The 22,080-nt window shown below is 43.2% G+C and overlaps 1 protein-coding gene across 1 annotated transcript in view; it reads right to left on the reverse strand.

Annotated features, from left to right (window-relative positions):
- Positions 1-20,143, reverse strand: part of LOC136060331 (deubiquitinase DESI2-like) — a 52,550-nt gene extending 32,407 nt beyond the window's left edge. The window contains exon 1 of the mRNA XM_065754756.1: positions 19,814-20,143. Coding sequence (XP_065610828.1) covers positions 19,814-19,852 — 39 coding nt within the window. The 5' untranslated portion in view covers positions 19,853-20,143. The remainder of the gene's footprint in view (positions 1-19,813) is intronic.
- Between the last annotated feature and the right edge of the window lie 1,937 nt (positions 20,144-22,080).

The raw sequence follows: 22,080 nt of genomic DNA on the forward strand, positions 1-22,080 counted from the left end.
AGATGAAGGGGATTTGAAGGGGATTGTGCAGCAGATGTAGATCTCCTTTCTTTCACTAAATCTGCAAGTGAAGATAATTATCTTGCTGACCAAGAGAAAAAGAAAGATTTTTATTCCCATATAATAGGGAAGTATTGGGTCACTGCAGGAATGGAAGTCATTGAAGTGATGAATGGATAGATTTGAGACCATTCAGTTCCCACTCCATATATCTGTCTTCTCCCGAGTTAGATGAATGCATGTAAGAGGTAAACAGATTCATCAAACAAATAAGATCAGCAGCCCAGATGCTGTATTTCATCTCATGGTAAACTTTCTTTTGTGCTATGAAATGTAAGCTTGGTATCACTTGTATTAATTCCTTTTACTGTGCTTTCCCTTAACACTTCAAAATATTCCTCAGCTTCTCTGCCAGTGAAAAAGACCCAAAGAAATCTAAAAAATTAATCCATATAAGACTTCAGGGAAGGAACAAAGGTGTATCTGTCTGGACTCCACAACCAAAGGGACATTTGAATCTGGGGAAGTCTTCTTTTTGCAAGTGGTTAGAGATTGGTTAGAGATGCTCGCTCAAGCTAATAAACCAATCCCTGTTTGCATGCATCCTACCAAATCTAGTTGAAAAGTAGCTTGTGAACTCTTAGCCAGAACTCTCTTGCTCCACTTGCCAGTGTCTTCATGAAATACAGTGGAAGTCCAGCTCATAGCTAGGACTCACGGTTACGTTAAAATAATTTATTAACAGCAGAGGAAAGTAGATACCAACATTAAGCAAGAGAGTATTAACTCCTCCATCTGAAGAACATTGTTAAAACTTACACAAGAAATGGTATGTATTTGCTCACACATACAAACACACATACAATTGCAATAAAACAGAGAAGAATTAGGGAACAGCAGCATTTTAACTCCAGTTTACGTGAGGTGCCCTGCTAATGGTAAGAAAACATGCCCAGAGCCCGTTCATAGTCAGCCACAGCTATACTGACAGTAAGCCCCCTCTCACATACATTTTAGTAATAAAATCTAGAATCGTATCTAGAAGTGCATCAGAGGTGCAGCACTATATAATCATCCTTGGCAAGTCTCCTTATGGGAACAATTTTCTCCTAACCATACCTCCTCCACAGTGCAGTCACTTGCACAGGAGTGCTGCTGAGTCTCTAGAAATGCTTGTGCCGTGTCAGTGGTTAGCCTGCTCAGAGGCCAGCTTCCTTCAGCAAGGAAAATACAAACAAAGCCCTTTTCTCAACATTCTCCCAGCATGCTTTATCCTCAGAGGTGTGTTTGTAAGCTGTGAGCCATGAGAGCAAGTACACAGCTTGGTTTTCTATCCTTCAGCAGCAGTAGCTTCCAGGTAATCAAGCATGAAAACAGTGCTAGATGTATAAAAACCACCAACGCATCTTCTCCTCTTTGCAAAAAGAAACCCAACAAAACTGCGATGTCAGCTGCATTTCTATTTTATCCAGTCCTGTAGCCATGGTTGTTACCTCACTCCAATACTAATGCCAGTGGGGTTTGAGCAGTTGCACGTATCTTCTTGGCTTTCCTTTCCAATTCAGTGTTAGCAAGGCACAGCCTCTTTGTTTGTCAGATCAGATGGTCAAAAGAATAAGAGCAAGACAAGTTTGATGATGAATCATTGCGTTGGTGCCAGTTCTTAAGAAACACTCCCTCTGAGAGAAAGAATACCAACTACATTCAACAGAAAGGTGAGATGGAAAACAACATGCTTCACATCATAAGCAGGCCTTGGCAAGATGTCTGAAGTAAAAAGGAATCAGTACTGTGTTTTAAAGTCTTCATTCAGTATTAAGATACCACTGCTTAGGGGAGCCTACAGACAAGTTCATTGGAGCATAGAATCATTTACCATTGTAACACTCATGTTTTAGTTTGAATCAAGTCACATAAAAGACTTAGATAGCAAGAATCCATTAACTAGGGATGGGAAAACTTCAAAATATGCAGAGCTCTTTTATGGATCCAAATTGCCTCATAATCTGGGCTTTCAACAGCAAATAAAGACATTGTCACTTACAGCTTTTAGATAGACCTGAAGAAGGTAAGGATAGCAACATTTAACTATTCCATCAATCCTTTTGACACATCAGAAAAGTCTGTAGGGCCAAGCAGTACCAAAGCTGTAAAACAGAGAACTTAAACTTGACACATTTATTGCAAAGAAACTAAATTAAAAAAATCAGAGCTTCCTTGTTTCCACTAAAATAAAACTGGTGAGGTCCCCATGCCTGACCCTCCCGATTTTATTTTTGTAGAAAGAGTAGGAAGAGTGAGGAAATCGGAAGTTTGAAGTAGACGCAGATGAGTGTATGATATGAACAGGCAGAACCAGCCCTGAAGAATCCCAGGGACAGAATGATACACATGCAAAAGTTTCTGAGAAACTACAAGGACAGGAGAATAAAACAAGGGCATTAGCAAATATCATGGGCACCCTCTCCAGTATAAAGCATCTTTGGAACCAAATGCTAGAAGACGGTAACTGTAATACCAATCTTTTAACGGAGGTCTACTTGAGAACCAGGAACTACAAATCTGTGAACTAGGTGTCTAGTCCGAATGAACTAACAGAAGCTGTAATAAAGGGTATAAGTAAAAGATCAATAAAAATGATTGTTTGAGTAAGGATCAACATAATTACTGCAAAGGGAGGCCCCATGAAATCCACTTCTTGATATTCTTTGAAAAAATCAGTGAATATTGAGAAAGCAGTGATCTTACTGACATTTCTGTAATTTCTAAAAATTTTTTATGACATTCTTCCAGATATGTTCTTAAGGATATAGCTAGTCATGAGACAAAGGGATAGGACAGGGTGTTGCAGGTAGCATGAAAAATGTAGATAGAAATTGACTAGTCAATGTCAGCTACAGGACCCATCAAAAGAAGCTAGTGGCAGTCATTTCAGGGCAGGGTAGTTGGGGGGCTTTTCACAATTGGGACCAGACCTGACAAATTCCTAGCAAAGGAGGGTTGATGCATCCACTCAAGAGAACTGAAAGAAAGAAAGAGCCATGGGTCATTAGCTCTGAGCTAGCCAGAAATGTTATATGCCTGGCCTGCTCTGTCTCCAGCAATGGGAAGAACAACAGTCTTGGACTAGATGAACCCTTGTCCTGAGGCAGTTTGGCCATTCTTATGTTCATGTATTCTCTTCTGTGTAAAGAATAACAAAAACATTTAAATAAATAAATAAAAAGCAAACCTCTTGGAAATGAGTTCTTATAACAGTGATTTTAAAAAGGAGCAAAATTGTATTTCTTGAAAGAGAGAGAGAGTTAAAGAGGAGACCTATTTCAAACTCCTATCTGAAAGACTCAGGGAAAGCCTTATGAACTGCTGGAAGAAAATCTGTCACACTCTTTGACAGTCAGGATACAGTTTAAGCAATGGTTTTGAGATTACATGGTAATTGCCCAATTAGCTCTTGCATGCAAAAGGGATTCTCTTGCATTTAGCCATATCCAGCAAGGCAGAAATCCAAAGCTTTCTGCCCACTGTGGATTTGTTCTTCCATTTCATTAGGATTAATTTCTCCACCACCCACACAATTCTCTGAATCTCTCCCTCCCTGCCCCAGTGCCACCTGTCAAAGTTATAAAGATGATTGGTGCTTCTTAAAAGCAGCACAGAACATCTTTATCCACCTATTTACTGATAGATGCTCTCTCCCCTCCTTTGCCAGACTAGTTCTTCCCAAAAGCCTGCAGTCTGTCAAGCCATTCACAGATCACAGATGTGCATGCAACATTTAAACACACCCTCTCCAGTAATCCCAGTGTGTAATCTAGCTGTGTCCCAATCTCCAAAATCCTAGGTTGCTTTCTATTTTGACAAGTCTCAGATGAAACTCAAAACCACTTTCAAATCTAGTAGCCATCACATTAAAAGATAATCCGTATAAACTGGCCAGCTTAATGACTTCAGGCTGGCCCAAAGCAATCTTTTTTGCTTCTAAAGCAGAAGATGAGTTTGGGTAGATTAACATACATGCAAATCCCGTTGCCTAGCCATTGGGTAAAACTAGGACTGACTGTTTCTCCTCATCTCTTTCTATTTCAGTCCAAGGCCTGAACAGGCCTGACAGGATCATGGGAAAAAAAGTGGGGCATTAATTCTTGTAGCTCTTGCTCATCTACCCCTGTATATTAAGTGACATCTTTTCAGAAAAGCTTCTTGAATTATATTACCAGAGCTGTTCTATAAGTTAATTGGTCTGGAAAGAACCATCTTTGATCCTGTTAGTGTCACAGTACAACATGAAATCCTAGGAGTTTTCTTTCAATTTGGAAATCATGACAGCAACACAGAGCCTGCACTTTCATTCTAAGAAAAATGAGCTCTGGAAGAGCGCTTTTGACCCCACCATCTCCTCCACTGCTGGAAACTATTCAAAATCCATCAAAGGAAAGCACAAGTAAACTGGGAAGCCTCGATAAAATGCTTAGCATAGAGACATCTGTCACAATCCTTAAAAAGAAATTCGAGTACTTTCAGCAGCCAAAGTTGGACAAAAGGAAGAACAGTCTCACAAACATAACTCTGAATCAAACCCCATGAGATAGCACAGCACCTAAGCATTAGACAAGCCACGCTCTCTGCATGCTAGCTCCTCAGCTGTGGGATGAGAATAACAGCTTTTTCCTTCTCCAGGGAAGCACTAGAAAGTACAGCAGAGAAGACAGAAAGGATCACATGCCAGGGTTGAAAAGGCTAAGCAGATCTCCTGGGCACCCTCCTGTTCCAGCGCCGGCAACAACAGTGCAACACAGAGATACTCAAAATTGGTTTAAACTGGAAAATATCTGCAGCAACCCCAGAGCACGGAACTGCTCACAGGGAACTAATGTGTCCTAGCAAGACAGGGCACGTGGCTCTTTGCAATGAATTATTTTCTTACTCATCACACATCTGCAACAATGCCAATGAATTGCAACATGCACATCTGCAATTTGCACGTTGTCACCTCAGATTGTTTGGGCTTTCCTAGCATAATTAAATGAATAGCAAACTGAGCACCATTTTCCCCTCCTCCTTACTTCGCTCTCCCATTCCTTCTGTACATGCTAAAACAAAATGCTCCCTCTGATTCAGATTTCATCTGTCACAAAGCCAGCAGCTTTCTCCTAGGAAGCCTGGGCACTAATGACAGAAACAGCAGCTGCCTCTAAACACTTCATCTGCCCTATGCAATTAATGGCCAGTAAAAGCAAAGGCCAGGAGCAGGTGCATGGGCTGATTGATTAAAGAACATCCCCAGGCAGGAGGCAAAGACAGGGGAGATCACCCCATTCCCATGAAGGCCAGGAGCAGCCAGTGAGATAGTAGAAGCAGAGTTGGTACCTAGGAGTCCACTCACCTGGGCATGGGTCAGGCAGGTCCATCAGCAGGCCTCCAGTGCACCTCCCAGAAACCCTGCTGCCAGCTGCCCTTCCTTCAACCCAAGCCAAGCAGTTACACCTCAGATTCCAAGTAGCAGTTTGGGTTTAACTCCTCTGCATCCCACAGTCATCTCCACCCACCCCAACAAGAGCACTCTGTCCCTTCCCACAGGTGAGGTAAACCAAGGCAAAGAGATTTAAGCACCCTGCTGTAAGTATGACTACTGGAGAGAGGGGGACAACTAGGACTATAGTCATGGTATTTCTCAAAATCCAGTGCTTTAGTCAAAAAGAAGAGTTTCCTGTTCTCGGCTAGGGTCCAAGGACATGCTTTGTTGGCAGCATTACACAATCTATTTAGAGCTTTTATTCCCACATGTTCAAAGCACTTGTACTTTTCACAAAAACATAGCGGTGTCATTGAACATGATGTTATGTTTGAACTGGAGAGGAAAAAAACATCTCTCCCCTTCTATTACTACACACAAATCCAAGTTTGTCTGCTATCATGATATCTTAGGAGGGAATGAAATACAAGCAAACTGAACCATAGCTACGCTAATTAGTGACAATCCATCATCAATTCACCGAGAAAAAGAGGCATCCTGTGAGATTCACCATCACTTCTTTCATTCTCTGTGAAGGCATCTGTGATAGAAGGTAGGATGGAAGAGAATTGGAGATCCTTGAGAACCTGAGCATTAATTGTATCACAGTGGAAGAAAAAAGTAAGACACACGCATGATCCTGTTTTAATAGTTGTTTTACTTATACACTGAAGAATTCACACAGTAGGGTTTTAAATGGTGGCAGGAAAGCGTAACATTGTTTTTGCTTGTCAGCTCAAGCAACTTATTAGAAAAATGCTCTTGCTATTGAGAGCCTTCAGAACACTTTTGAAGAGAGCTCAGGTACCCGGTGTTTAGTGAAAACTACCACTTTGTCTAGCAACAGCTGCAGGCTCCAAGGTATTTAGTAAAGTTATTTGTGCCACACTGATAAGAGGAAACATCAGTAACTTTCTTTTTATTTGGGTAACCCTCACACTATGACGTCCAAAAGGCTTTTTCTGCAAACAAGAAGAGGGAAACAAGTTTACCCCTTGTAAAAACTGTCCAATGGATAAATGAAAAGGAGTTAGGATTTTGATTTCTTTTCAGATCTGTGTCAGTGTATGTAAGCAAAAACAAATAAAATGCTGGTGCCATTCCTTTTCCTAATTAGGATAGTCCCAGCTACAAGGAGCTGGAGGTCAGGTTCTCATATCTGAATACTCCCAACCTTAAGAAACAACCTACAACTTGACACAAGCTGAGTGACTTTCTTTTTTTTCCATGCCAGTTCTCTGGTCTGTCTGTTAAGTGTCTCCTACCTAGCCTACTACCTGAACACAAACTGCAGGTGCCTCACACAAGCTCATGTGTCCCACTGTTCCTAGAGCAGTGGTAAACAACAGCATCTTGCAGACAGGCATCTAGTTGCATCCCCAAGATCTAAATGTTATTTAGGCGCCTTTCAAGGGAGACAAATATTTACGTGCTTTTACTCACAGAGGACGACATACTTATACTGCAGTAGCATTACACCTCCAAACATACCCAATGGTATAACACCAGTACTGCCACAGGATCCACGATGTGAGCTTAACTTTCTGTTCCGTTTTCCATGTTCCTACAACACTGTCCCTGCTAGCACGTTTCTGGGCGTACTGTGGCATCAGGTGTGGGGCTCAGATGAGATTAGCATTACTTCTGGGTGTTTTTGTCCAACCTCCAGTATTTGAGCTCTCTGAGAGAACAACAGTATCACAAATAATGAGCAGCAGGGCACTGAAACCTTACTAACTTGACTGATAAAACACATCTCCATGCTTCATGAGCAGTTCAGATGCTTGACATAAGGGATATTGTGATGATTAATAATTAACTGTCTGGAGACACAGAGCTCAAGGACAGATGCCTCCCATCTGCAAGCTCTGTGAGCTGAGGCTGCATTTTGCAGGAGGAGGGTGGGGACCTGATAGGGAGAGAAGGTGACAAGGTTGGCATGCGCCTAGGAAGTCAGCAGCCTTTTCCAGGCACATCACCTTTTGTCTCCCAGCACATGAGGAGGTATTATCCTGCACTTCTCAAGGTAGTTTCACTACCCCAGTCACTGGGGAATCAGAGCAGCAATGACCTCAGCCAATTCCTGGTGACAACTCTCCTAAATGAGATGCATCCTTAGAAGCTACCTTATGTATTCAATAGGCTTTAACATCAGCTTTAATGAGACACCTCTGAGACCTCTGGAGAAGTAACAGACAGCTGGAAACATGCTTCAAAGTCCTCTGGGTGTGAGAAGTAGAATAAAAGTTCAGATGCACCAAGTACAGGATTTTTAAGCACCTGATATGTTAGAGAATATTAAATTGTTCTTAACATTAACTTTAGAAATTTCCATTTGCTTTTTTTTTTTCTTGATCTTTTTCTCTTTCAGCAAGAGCTTTAACTGTATCAAGATTATCCAAAACAACAGCTGCAACAGGAGCTGAGCTGCATATCTCAAAGTAATTACACACTACAAAGGGAATCCTTGGAGCATTTCAATAGCATGCCACATAACAAACAGCACTTAAGGCCGCAGATGGACAGTTAGCTTCCTAGAATAACTTCACTGCGGCAAAGGATTTTGAAGAGGTCAGTTTTATTGCATTTTGCTCCTTACTCTCCTCTCAGAAATAGGCTGAGTTGTAAAGGATGATGAAAAGTTCAAATGCTGACTGGTTACATAGAGCCGAAGAAGAAATACTGTGAGGGAGTGAAGTATAAGTGTCTCCCTTCTGTCCTCCTTTTCTCTTGCCCCCTGATTCAACACCCAGAAGAAATGGTCCCTCTCATTAGCTGTGCCTCGACACAAGGGACGGAAAAGATCACTCAGAAGTGCTGCAAGGCCAAAAGGATATGTGACTAATCCAGCTAACAAGGACTGGGACAGCTGCCTTTTTGTCCTCCCTTTCCCAGCATCCATCCTGCCTACTTGCCTTGTTCTGTCAAGGCCTCTGGCTACCAAGGTGCAGCATCTCCTGCCAGCAGCAATCTACACGAGGGAAGAGCCAGAACTGTCCACAGACAGTAAAAAGAAGCAAATTTTGCAAGGATTCACATGGCTTGCATTTGTTTACTCTTCAAAAAGTTTTTGCTCTGGAGAAGCCACAGTTCTCTTAAGCTTATTAGGCTTTAGAAAAAAATAATGTTTCATAGCAGTTCTTTTCTTTTAGTCCCAAGGTCTGAGCTTGAAATGCAATGATATAGTTTGCCTCTCTTTGATCTGTTACTACTTGGCTTACACCAGAGTTATTCTGTTTTAGTTTGGTACATTCCCTTCCTCAAACCTTTGCCCCCAGTATCTACACAGTAGCAAGCCCAAGAGGCACAGTGCTTCAGCAGAAGGAAGTGGAGTTGGTTCATTCCACATTCCAACATCTGCCAAAGAGAAGATAGCCAGCTGTCTCAGATAACAAGCAGACATAAAAATTAGAGTGAACAAAGGCACAGCAAATGACACTGCAATCAAGAACAATGAGCACTAGAACTGAAGACAGATCAGCCAAAGCCAGTGGGTGGATTTCAGCTCAGAACATGCACTTCTAGCTCCAGGCTGTACAGATTCTGAAACACCCAGCATTGCCTTCCCACCTTTCCATAATGCCCTCGTCACAGGGGCAGTTTAAGATGAAGTATTAGCCTGTGTATTCTTAATGCTACAACAGACTCAGAAGAGAGGCTGCATAAGTAACTGATCTCTCAAGTTGTGCAGTCATCTAAGGAGTCAGCAAACAAAGCCGGACTTCAGTCTGAGAACGTCTTGAATGGAAATAAAGCCATAGGAGTACAGTTGGCCTCTATTTACACGGAGTAACAAGTGCTTTCTGCTTCTAACCGATAACAATGAGTGCAGGCACTTGTTTAGGAGGACACAGGCCAAATTCCTAACCTCTCCAGCCTGCTAGAGGGGATTCAGAAGGAAGCAACTTGACCATACTCTCATAGTGTATCTGGAGTTGAGTTTTCTCAGCATCTCATGGTAAAGTAGTTCACAGTAGTTCCCTGTCACAGGAAGCAAATGAAAGATCCCTTCTTATATAAAATACACATTCACTGGACCAGAGAACAAGTACGAATAATGCCATAACATGGATCCAGCCTAGACACCCTCCTGGAGCAGCTTGCTCCCACTAGAAACATCTACTCTTCACTAAAGGAATATTTCAAACAAATATTACACGTTTTGACACAGCAGGCCCAGAATGACCAGATCCTGAGTGTCCTGCCGTCTGCTTCTGTGGCAGACCTTCATGAAGGGGCAGTTTGTTTGACTCCCTCAGGGACTTTAACCAGGTCTCTGTCACTCTAGATGAATCAGCACACTAGATGATAGTAATCAAATGCAGAAATACCACTGATTCTTCCCCAGTACACATCTAATGGTTATGTCAGAAACTATCAACAATATTATGCCATCTGCAATGCTCCAAAATACACCAGGCACGTCAACAAGATTGATGATTATGGGAATTACAGAATCGATGAGAGAAGAGACCTGGACCTTCATTGAGGGGAAATCAGACATCAGGCTGATATCCTAAAATTGCCCCAGTGCCTATGCTTAGACAAGTAAACGGAGCCCTTCATTTTCCATGTAAATGCTTGGCTAAGAAAGCACCTCAGCACCATCTGGAAATACCTACAGCCCAAATTTCATCCAACTAGAAGTGTGCTGAGGTTTGTCCTACAAGCCACCCAAGAGTACATGTTAACAATAGAGAGAATGACTTATCAGGCTAGTTCCACTCTTAACTTCTTGATCTTTTCTTTCTGCTATATCTGACATTCATCAGGCAAATTCAGAGCTGGAAGAAGATGACAAACAGGGCAAGTACAAGGTCATCTGCTCCAAGTAGTCTCAAAAAGTGAAAGACACATAAGATCAAGAACAGATGTCTAGAAACACTCAAGTCTTCCTGCATCATGCACCTACAGAAAGCTAACCTATAGAAAAGGCCACCAATAACTCACCACTGGGGTCCTCATGCATTCTAACCCCTGGGTAGCAATCAGTGCCTAGGAACCTTTTCTTACATCAACATCCAGTTGATAACTAGTAGAAGATATTGAGGAGTTCCCTGTTGATTTAAGACTAGAGGTGAAACATAGTAACAGATCCAGGGTTGAAGTTTAAGCAAAGCAGGTTACCAACAGAGCTTTCACAGTGCCAGATCCTCCACCTCCCAGAGAGATGTGAACCCATCAGTATCCACATGGTAGCTGACCTCTGTGTTGACCCACATGATGAAGGCACTTATTAAACTGGCTGAAATGCTTTCAGCATTTCTAGCATCTGCCAATCCCTTATGTAAATAAGCATCCCTGCCCATCTAAAATCAATTGGTAGACAACAGCATTTCTTTTCCTCTTACCATTGCTTTTCCACACACCTTAATATTCAACACTGAAAAACTGATCTACAAATTAAGACAAATCTTCCACTCTTAGGAAGTAGCCTCATATTTTGCCCTGAGAAGAGAAATCTCGCTGATTATTTGATAATGATTATTTGATAAAGCTCTGAAGTAATGGGTTGTTTCCACCCCCTAGACCTTTCACACTCAAGAACATCCAGTGTTTAGACAGAATAACATTGAATTTCTTCCCCCCATCCCACCAAAAAATTTGTGTCAGCTTGTGAAAGGCAGTAGTTCCCAGCAGAAATATAGATCTAACATACTGATTGATTTCCTACTCCCCTCTCCAGCTTCAGCTACATCATCTTGACATAACAACAGGAACAAGAGAGACCAAAACAAAGAATTACATAAGCACAACCCAAGTCAATAAAGCATCTTAGGGTCTTAGAACAACCAAAGAAGTTCAGTCCATCTCACTAATGCACACATATATACCTAGCTGCCCACCATCACCTTTAGAAACACATCTGACAGCTGTTCCATCTTAGTGGTTCTGTTTCAGTCACTGGTGCTCAGCTCTGCAGCAGAAGCCCCCGTTGCATGTCTAATTGATCCTCAGGGGCCATCTCAATGGGAAGCTAGATGGCCAGCTGAGCCCTGGCACCAGAGTGGCTCAAACTTATAAACTACAGAAGAAGCACAAGAGGCAGAAGGGTCTGCTTTGCTACAGGCAGAGCAGGTCTTTTTGGTTAAGAGTGACAGTCTCCTGTACTGTCAACCCATCAACTTTTAACAATACTAAGATTTATTTTAAAATAAGAGGACATTAACAACCTTGACAGCGTAATGAGCCAGAGGCTAAACCTTGCTGCCAAAAGTGCCATGTTCTAACAGAAACCTACTTTGATGTTTGAGGAAACCACAAAAAGCACCAGAGAAAATTCACTAGTCACCAGCTTTCACACAATTTCACAAGGGTAAGCAATCAGGTCTCTCAGAGTTGCTCAGAACCATGCTCAGAAGACAGGTTAGCTGATTGTGACCTTGCCCATAGATGAGGTTAAAGGACAAAAATTGCAGCAGCAACAGAAGTTTTTTGTATCTCCAAGTTAGAACTGACCTTACACCTAAAATCCTGCCCATAAACAAGACAAATCCTGCCTCTTCAGGAACTGAAATGACTTTAGAGATACTAAGTCAGATTGGCACCTCTAAGAACTGCCGTAAGAGCCTTACAAGAGGACCTGTGAGGCTTTACTCCAGAAGCAGAACTCACACGTTTTTCATACTGCATTAGCCTTTCTTCAGCTCTCCTTTCTCATCAAGGTTTCTTATACTGCCAGCGCTGAAGTAAAGGAGAGCCTGTAGTATAGCAGTTTTCCCTAGTGCATATAAGACTAACAGAAGTGAGAATTCTCACATTATCCTCACTGAATCAATTCAAGTCAGTTCATGGGGCAACAAGACCAATGAGCTGCTAATGGGGTGAATGCTGTAGCTGGAGATACTACATGTACAGTAGAAAGATACAGTCAGGAGACTGAGCTCATAAAACATCTCATCCACAAATCGTCAGCTTCAGGATTGCAGTGCTGGAGAAGCTTAGCAATAACATGGACAGGTAAGCCAGCCTGTCACCCTGACAACATCAAAACAGGCTGTTCCCTGATGGACAAAATCTTCAGGCTGTTGCTAAGACAACAAAACCCCGTTTATCATGCATAAATGGGCACACTTCATCACTGGACTTATTAACCCAGGCTCTGCCACTTACTCCACAGCTTCTTAATTGCTTTAGATAAGAAGTTGCACTTTGGGTCCTTCTTGAACTGCTAAACTCAACTGCAGATTAGTGTTAGCTGCTTCATCTCTTCATCTCTCTCTCTCCAACTTCCTCTCTCCAAAGATGCAAGAGAGAAAGGATGTCTATCTCCATGTCATCATTTTTCTCGCATGGTTGAATCAGACACTGACTACATCCGTGATCTGCACCACCAAACTACCTTTCTTCTCCTTCTTCTCCAATTCTCAGGCAGAGCAAGGCAGAAATCCCACTCCGTGCCTGGCCTGCCTGTGGTCAGCCTGTCATCACTCTAATTGAATTGATGCAGCCTGGGAGAAAAGCAGAAAGAAAGCCTAGATTTCCCCCATCTTCACCCACTGCCAGGCTGCTCAGCTAGAGCTTTGACTTATTTGAAGATTTGAATCTACTGCCAGTAAATTTGCTAAAGCACTCAAACTATACGCTTTTAAAGCCAGAGACACTTGCACCAGGAAATGTTGCATCCAAGAGAGGTAAAGTAGTCTCTCATACCTCGAGCTAAGGATTCTGCTAACATCCAATTTCAGCAACTTTCTCTACTATCTGCTTTCCCTCACTCAGTATTGGTCTATCAGCCTCTGGTTTCTAACCAAGAGTTTTCCCAGAGATTTTGCTGGACCCATAACAACTAGTATCTTAGTATGATTATTGCCATTACAGACTTTGCAGGGGATAATTTACCTGGCTTACTGTGAACCCAAGCCCTATTACACAATACAAGTACAGTTAAACAGTCTAAACCCAGTCCCATAAGGGGGCTAGCACAAAAGGCCACAAAAAGCCACCTTCCACCCCAGGAAGGAAAGGAAAACAAGCATTTGAGATCCACCTGGTCCTCCCCTCTCGCTGCTGCTTGTGACTAGTGGCAAGTTCAATTATTTGCAGAAAAAGAAACAGCTTAGCACTTATGTAGGGCATATTTTACACCACTGTAGGGAAACATACTACTAGACACCAGGCAACTGTTATCTCACCATTCTGTCTTGTTACACAGTATGCTCTATGTGATATGATTTGTAGACAAAAGATCAAGGTTCTGTTTAAATGGAGTCAGAAATAAAGTAAAATCCCAAGACCATAATGTTTCCTTTGTCATTCAGCAATTTAAAGATTTACCTTTAAATTTACTTCATAAGAAACCTGTGAAGAAAATAAGACACTGCAGAGCTTCCTAAGCCAGAGCTCATTCATGGAAGAGGGAATTCCTATGAGCTTTGAGAGTGGTCACAGAAAAAATAAAGATATCGTACCCCTACCAAGTTTTTCCAAGAAGGCAAACTTCAGCGAATAATGTGTTTCTGAGAATGGAAGCGATTCAGATTTGACAAATACTTTCGGCCAGAGGATATGCAAACATTTTTTTTAAAAGTCAAAACATTTCATTTAGTGTGTTTTAATAAGTAGTGTTTTTGTTTCAGAACAACATTTTTCTTTTTTTAATATATCAGGAGTTGCCAGAATTTAACTAAAATCTCCTGAAGGCAATATTTAGCATTCTGTTCTCTGTTTGATAAATTAATTATCTGGCCAATATATGAAGGGGAAAGAGAAAGAAGAGATCCCACTGACTATATCACTTCACCTTTCAAGACCACAAGTTGCTGCATTAACTTAGAGTATCTCTTCAGCACATCACACCAGGAAACACTACATCTATCAAGCTATTTGATGAAAAAGATCCCTTTTCTATTTGTTTTCTTAGAAACAGTTAGGTGATGCTGCATTTCTCTACACATAGCTGCTCACCACTAGTGAGTAGTGCAAGAAGCAGGACCACCACCTACGAAAGGAATTCTCTCCTGCCTGGCTAAACGAGCTGAAAGCATCCAAGACTTCTACTTACAGTAATCAGAAATATGTTGACATTTATCTGAGAAACTAGACTTACTCTTTCCTCCAAACAGAGAGATAATAAAATGTTCTGTGATCTAGTCAGTGCTTAAAACATTCACACCAGAGAATGAAGTGTTCTGCTTGCAATCATGCTGCCGCTTCTAAAATAGATTCAAGGACTCCTTATGTACTGAAGCTGGAAATACAAGGAACCTCTAACTCCTTTCATCCTGAAGCACGTAACTGTAGTGGCCACAGTCACACACTTGCACAGAAAAACAAAAAGCAATGCTAGAATAGTGAGATTGTGTTGGTTTTTAAACTGCCTCCACAGCAGATGCAAGCAATACATGTTAAAGAAAAATGCCTTTCAGCTGAAAAGAAAGGGCAGCAAAGGAGCTCCCATCTCCTGTTCTGTAAGAGAGAAATTAGCTTAAAGCACTAAAGCATTCTGCATTTGTACAGTGGCCAAACAGAGCCTCCAGCTTTATGCCTTTCCTCACAGATCACTGGCCTGTCCTCTCTTTTCAGAGTACATAAATTATACAAAATCCAACTCTCACGCTATCTCAGTGTCTGCTGTAGAACAACACCACGTACAGGCTTCCCCACCACAAGCTGCTTGTCTGAGAATCCTCCCTACCTGGTACTGCATTATCCTGCCAGACCTTGTTCTTTAAGCAAGCTGAAAGGCATTTATAAAGTCAGAAATAAGCAAACTCTTCAAAGCTTTTCTCCCCACCTGAATCACTCACAGGCTGCGATCAGCTTCTGCTGGGAGACCAGAAGCTGATTAGCTATACAGAGCATGGTCCGTGTTCCCTGTGGTACAGCTAGAACTGCTTCACTTCTTCTAAGGAGAGCGATAGACCTACTCAACCCCGATGAAACGTTGCAATATCACTAACAGAAAGGTCAATCCAGGTCAGCCCTCACCTTCTACTCCCATCATTCTCTCTGTAGCAAGGGCACTCTCTTGCAAAGCCTCTGCCCTGCCACACATACACACATTCCCTGGCAATAGGACAGAGGGTACAAAAAACACAGGCTAGGACTTGTGCACAAGCAACTGTACTGTCACCATTTAGTACCACAGCTTGTTCACCAGAGATATTTGCAGAGAGTAAGGGAGCTACTTTGCCACCCTCATAGTGTTTCCTCAGCCCTCACTCTGCAGGTAGGATCTCAGCCCATCTGGCTAATACTAAGAGCTGTGGTCACAGTGAACTGAATGTAATTTTCTTATGGTCAAGGAGGATTCCTTGACCTCAGCAGGGCTTTTGACACTGTCTCATATAATATCCTCATTGATAAACTTAGGAAGCATGGGCCAAATAAGAAGACAGTGAGGTGGACTAAGAACTGGCTGACTGGCAGAGCTCAGAAGGTTGTGATCAGCAGCCAGTCAAGCTGGAGGCCTATAGCAGTGGTCCCAAGAGGGCAGTGTCCCCAAGGGGACTGTACTGAGTCCGGTCTTGTTTAGCATTTTCAACAGACCTGGGTGAAGGGACAGAATGCACTCTCAGCAAGTTTGCTGATGATACAAAGCTGGGAGGACTGGCTGACACACTAGGCAGGCTGGAGAGTTGGGTTGATGGGAACCTTATGAGGTTCAACAAGGGCAAGTTCTCCATCTGGGAAAGAATAACTGCATGCACCAGTACAAGTGAGGGGCTGACCTGCTAGAAAGGAGCTCTGCAGAGAAGGATCTAGGTGTCCTGAAGGACAACAGGTCGACCGTGAGCCAGAAATGTGCACTCTTGGCCAAGAAGGCCAATGGTATCCTGAGGCCTTTCTGTCAATAGGATAAAGGTGGCACAAGGAAGAGAAAAAGACTCATTCTTCTCATCCAAATAGATGCTACATCAACACTGCCCACTGACCAGGGTTCTCATTCTTCTCTGCAACACAGCTCAGGGGCTCATTTTCACCAGCATAAAGCATAAGCAAAAATACCAGCAGATCAAAGTGAAAGCTTTGGGAGTTATCAGCTGCAAAGACAGTGGAAATTTGGGGCAACTATACCTGCAATAAGAGAGGGACAGCAGTGATATAAATATATTTTCTTTAAATTTGGTAGCATGAATGTGCTGTGCAAATAAGCTGAAAACATCATGAGAGCCCCCAGCTTGAATCTCTGCCAAATGGACTATTTTTAGCTGAATGTGTTCAGCTAGTTTGCTAAAGATTTAAACTCAGGCAATATCTGCAGTCACTCTTATGTTTGATTTAAAGAAGTTACATTTATTAATGTTACAAAGATTTAGTCAACTATTCCAAACTAAGACAGAAAAAAATAAAGCAATAAGGAAACAGGATGAGATTCTTGTTGAAGAAAATCAGTCCTGTGATCCGAGTAAGATGATCCTCAATAAATAGCTTATTAAGGGGAGTTGGAGGGAAGGGAGCTGCAAGTTATGAAGGGGAAATTGTTTTATCAATCAAAGGTAAAGTGATAACTGACCGATCAGATCAGACCCAGTCATTTCCAGTAAGTCTACAAACAGCGGTTGTCTTAAGTCCACATGAGAAATGGATTCAAACTGGGAAAGAGATCTATCCATGATCAAGCCCCCAGTCTGTGTTGTTATTCAGTGTTCATGCTCATGCTTAAGTTAGACTTCAGTATCCTGCATACTCATTAAAATACTCTTGCAAAGTTCTCCCTCTCTTTTTGCAAGTGAGTACAGGTGTGCAGAAGTTCTTCAGCAACAAGTAAACAAAGTATAATCACCCTGCATGCTGGGAGACTAAGAAATTGCTTTTTATATCAATATTCTGAACACTTAGAATGCCCAGTGATTTTTGCTCAGTTCTTGGATGCTGAAGAAAATCAGTCTAATAAATGGGTTTACCTGCTTCAGTAATTTGTGCAATGCACCTTATTAAGTACAAGCTTTTTTTTTCCTCTGTCTAAAGCCTAGTACTATCCAATGGGTAAAAAGGATAAATGGCTATAATATTTGAATACATGAGACTACATACAGTGGGTATTTCATAGCTGCACAAAGCCCATAATTGAACTTCTGCCCTAAGGGTAAGCTTTCCTGCAGTGTAAGTGCTTCCAGATGCCATACAGGGGTCATGATTCTTGTCAGCAAAGCAGAGCTTTACATCCAGTTAATTGTTATCCCCAGCTGTCTTTTTTTCTTCAAGACTAGTTTTCCAACAGCCATTCAAACAAATGTGTTCATTTCCCAGTTCCCCCGCAATTCCCCATCACAATGTAACAAAGTGCAGATTTTGCATGGCTACATTCCAAACTCCATGGTGTTAAAATCATAGCAGCAATGGAAAAGCATGAAGCTTCAATAATCATAATGTAGAATTTGAACTGGAGGTGACTCAGTGGTAGCCAAATATGCTATACAAAAATAGAATGGTTCCTATGTACAGAGCATTAACACTTGTGCTTAACCCATGGAGTACTGACATGTGCAGGTTTCTGTGGCTCGCTAGGAAGCAAAAGTCAGTCTGAATTAAACTGGTGACCTCAATTAAGTTCGCTGCATCCAAGTTTCCATCTCAAAACACAGTGATCATAAATAGCAAGTTCCTTCTCCCCAGCTTCCTATGGGCTTCATCTTCAGAGTCAGTGACATTAAAAAAAAATAGCAAAGACCAAGTTTGTCCAGTATTCAGATTTTTTCAGCTCAGTAGCAAAACATTCACTGATTTGGGACAGCTCAATAGCGACTGAGAAAGTTTAGACCACAGCCTGCAGCAGAACAAAGTAAAAAAAAAAATTCCAAGGAAGATAGTGCATACAACAGAAGAGCAACACAATCCCTTTACCTTCTTCAAAGTATTAGCTAGGAATTCTTTGAGATTTGCAATATCAGCCTCTGGTTACCAAGAACTTGCCACCAGATGCTTGGGTTACCAGCCCTTACTTCAAGAACAGCTTGGGGAAGTTCACAGTTCAAGCTACCAATCATCTGAACGTATCACTGAAATAACTGAAAAGTAAATCTTAAGAATTTAAACCAACTTGGTCGATTTTGCCTACAACAGTTCTGGAAGAGGCAGCTTCAAGCTATTCTGGTTGTGCTTTTCAGAGGGTCTTTCAATACAGACACAGTCCTATCTGAATAGTCTTCACTACTCTCTCTTTCCATGAGAAATAACCCAGCTTTTCCAGACAACAAAAGATCACTTAATTTTTGTAATAAGAGGTGTGGCATTTACCAGAGCCTACTCGTTGCTCTTTGGTGACTGGATTTTCCCAATATGAATACCCACGCTACTCTACAGGCTTCCTGTTGAAAGTTGTTAACACTTGATGACAAAAAGCAAATGTATGCAGTAACATTAAAGGGACTAGATGTATGGAGCTCAGGCAGAAAGTGGGCTTCATAGAGTTAGATTTTTCCATAGTAAAGGTCACTACATTTTTTGGAAGATTTGAAAGTATTTATTTATTAATCTTCAGCTCATTAACAAATGTAGGAGAGGAAGTAAATCACTATCAAAACGTTCCTCATCTGAACATGCTTATCCTAAGCCTACGTTAAGCCAGAGAGCAAAACAGGTTGAGCCAAACCATCTTCTCTGTAGGCCTTTGTGTCAAGGATAGGATTCAGATCTGATTTTTTAGCACAGATAGTTTCCAACTACAATCCTCTAAGCAAGAAGAGAGCAAGGAAACCAACTTGCTACACGATGAACTTCCAAAAAAAAAAAAAAAAATCATTTCCAAGGAGCATGTCCCTATTCTCCTCCTCATGCTGAAACTCCACCTGTTCTGACTTTTCCGTACTCCTACTGAAATTAACCTTTGGAGACAATGATTAACTATGATCTCATGCATGAGGTATTGATCCAGATTATTATTAGCCTGGAAACAACATCCTTAATACAATTCTACAGATACTTCTCATCCCTGGATGATATCCTGACCCTCTTCCTGCATCCTGGCAGTGCTTGATCTCTCAAAATTAAATGACAATTGGCTCCCGTAAAGAGAGAGAGGTGACTACATCTCCTTCCTTAACTGGGACACTGGAAATTAAAAAGTCCTCCCCTCACCCACTGCTGTTCCTGAAAAATTCTGCAGAAAATCTAGCATGGTTTTACCTGTAGTCTGGCACAATATGCTAAACATTTCAAAGAAAAATGCCACGGTCAGCATCATCTCTGACAGCCAGAACATGACATGCCTACTTGAAGAGAAGGCAGGAGGAGGGTGGATATCATCCTCTCTGAGGAACGGTGCTGGACTCCTCTTTGTACAATGCCTGCCTCCACACATAAGCTCCCACCTAGCCTCGCTGCTCCCCATAAACAAAACTGTTTCATACTCACCATATCATACACATTCAGAATCACCGGTTCATTGGCCATTGTTGATTGCCGTGGAGGCTGGATTTAAACCCTTCAATCCCTGCCAGATGTGTGTTGCTGCCCCCAGGGTATCCTTTTACCCTGAGACAGCCAGAAGGAAATGCTTCATTCTACAGCCTCCAAAGGAAGGAGAATGAAGGGAGGAGAAACGCTCACGGTCAGGAAGTGGGGTGTAAAGTTGGTTGTAGGAAGGTAGAAAGATTTGGGCTTGTTTTGCTGGTTGTATAGGGCTTCTTTTACCCTTCCCCAACGTGACAGATCCCAGATTTCTTTCCAACTCAGTAGCGCACCTTGGAGTCTGTAGATTTGTGCACCACCGTAACCAAGCACCATTAGTGCTCGTAAATCCCGATCTACAGAAGACAGACTCCGAGCCTGAAGATAAACCCTCTTCTATCGCCGCGGGTAGCACTGTGCCTGGGGGAGGTCCCTCGGCGTCCTCGGCAGAGCAGCGTGCTGCTACACTCAGCACGGGGCTGTGGAAAGCAATGAGCAGCGGCCCCGAGGCAGGGAGCCGGGCGCACTAGTCCTCTGGGAGCTGTCCGCGGTGCTGGGGCTCGGCCCGAGCTCAGGCGCTCCGGAGAGGGCTGCCCGCCCCCGGCAGGACACGGCCAGGAGACTGTGCCACAGGCGCTCCAGCGCGGGGCTCGGCGGCGGGACGAGGAAGAGGAAGGGGCCGGCGGCCCCTCGGGCACAATGGGGATGCTGTAGCCGCCATCCTGCCCGCAGCCGGGCGGGCAGACCGGGCGTCGGAGCCGAAGTTAACAGACAGTTCTCGGAGGTAGGTAGAGAGGGATCGGCGGCGCCAGAGGGAGGAGGAGGGCGCCGCGCGGGCGACGCTTCCAGGCACGGCGCGGGTCCGGGCACTTCCCTGTGTTCTGCTGCCCGCCAGGGAGAGTCCTTATTTCGGGATCAGCTCGTCCCGGGCCGGGCAGTCCCTGCTGACTGACAGCCGGGGAGACCTACCCCTTCCTCTGCTGGCTGGACGCATCTCTGCACGGCACACGGTGGGAGGGCGGGGAAGGGATGAAGCGGCCGGGCACGGCGAGTAGTTTCACTTCTGTTAGTGGCAGGGTCTGGAGTTTCCTCTGTCCTGGAGCTACTTTACGCTCGAGTTAGACCCGGGCAGCTCTGCAACATCTTGCCAGCAAACGCCTCCCTTTGACCAGGATGCAAGAGTCAATTATAAAATCCACTGCGGTAATTTCATCTTCCCTTTGCTCCTCCTCTCCCTTTAAAGGGAGAGAAGGGTCTGTGACGGTGCTGGGAAGGGGTGTAGCTCGAGTAGAAAAGGGCTCCCGCATGTACAGATACGAGATGGTGTGCGAATTGGCACGATGACCTTAAATGCTCAGACACCGCAGACTTTCTGGAGCAGCCCAAAAAGAAAAAAAAAAAAAGAAGAAAAAAAAGCAGGGATGACCTCATCTGCGTTGGAGGCGTATCTGAGGCTTTCTGCCAGCTCTCAGCCAACCAGATCTGAATGAAAATTGCAGGAAGCCTGTTACATCAGCAAAGCCCAGCATGCCCCAGCCCGTCCCGATCCTGTCTCGAGTCACACGGGAACCATCCTGTCTATGAGAAGGGATCACCTCTCCTTGTCAGGAGCAGAAAGAAAAGACCATAGAGATGCAGCCTTGTAAATGACTTATTAAGCAGTCTGCAGGAGGATTTCTGTTGCAGGCAGGCAAGCCTGGAAGGAGAGCGTTCATGTCCTGTATAGCTAACTGCCAGCTTCAGAGAGTCAGCCATGAAAATTATCCCCCAGCTGGTGACAAAGGAGACCTCGAACTACTTTGCCCTAACTGCAGGCATTTGCATTTTGAAAGGGAAAAAACACAGCTCGGTCTTGAGTGTGCAGTATGGCAGGGACTCCAGCACAGCAATTTCATTCAGGCTAGTTATTTAATGAGTGGGCTAAGCAACTCCAGGCACATGATGCTGGGGTTGGGGCCAGCACTCCAGCCCACCACCCCAGTTACCCTGCTGGGCATTTTAAACCATCTGGTTTTGGCAGTCTGAGGCTTGCAGGAACAGTCTGTGTGGGTGGGAGAGGGTGCCTCCTCCTCCCTTCCACCTCAGTGTCCAGACATTATTTAGAGGACAGATTGAACCCCCAGCATCATTCTAAAGACCGATAAGCAATAAAAGGCTCCCACTGAAAGGAGCTAAGCTCCATCATTTGTGCCCTCACTTGTAAAGCAAACCTCCTACTGAATCCCACAGGG

The sequence above is a fragment of the Cyrtonyx montezumae genome, unplaced genomic scaffold (genome assembly GCF_038088225.1).
Source record: "Cyrtonyx montezumae isolate F1298 unplaced genomic scaffold, pur_monq_1.0 scaffold_10, whole genome shotgun sequence".
In the NCBI taxonomy this organism is placed as follows: domain Eukaryota; kingdom Metazoa; phylum Chordata; class Aves; order Galliformes; family Odontophoridae; genus Cyrtonyx; species Cyrtonyx montezumae.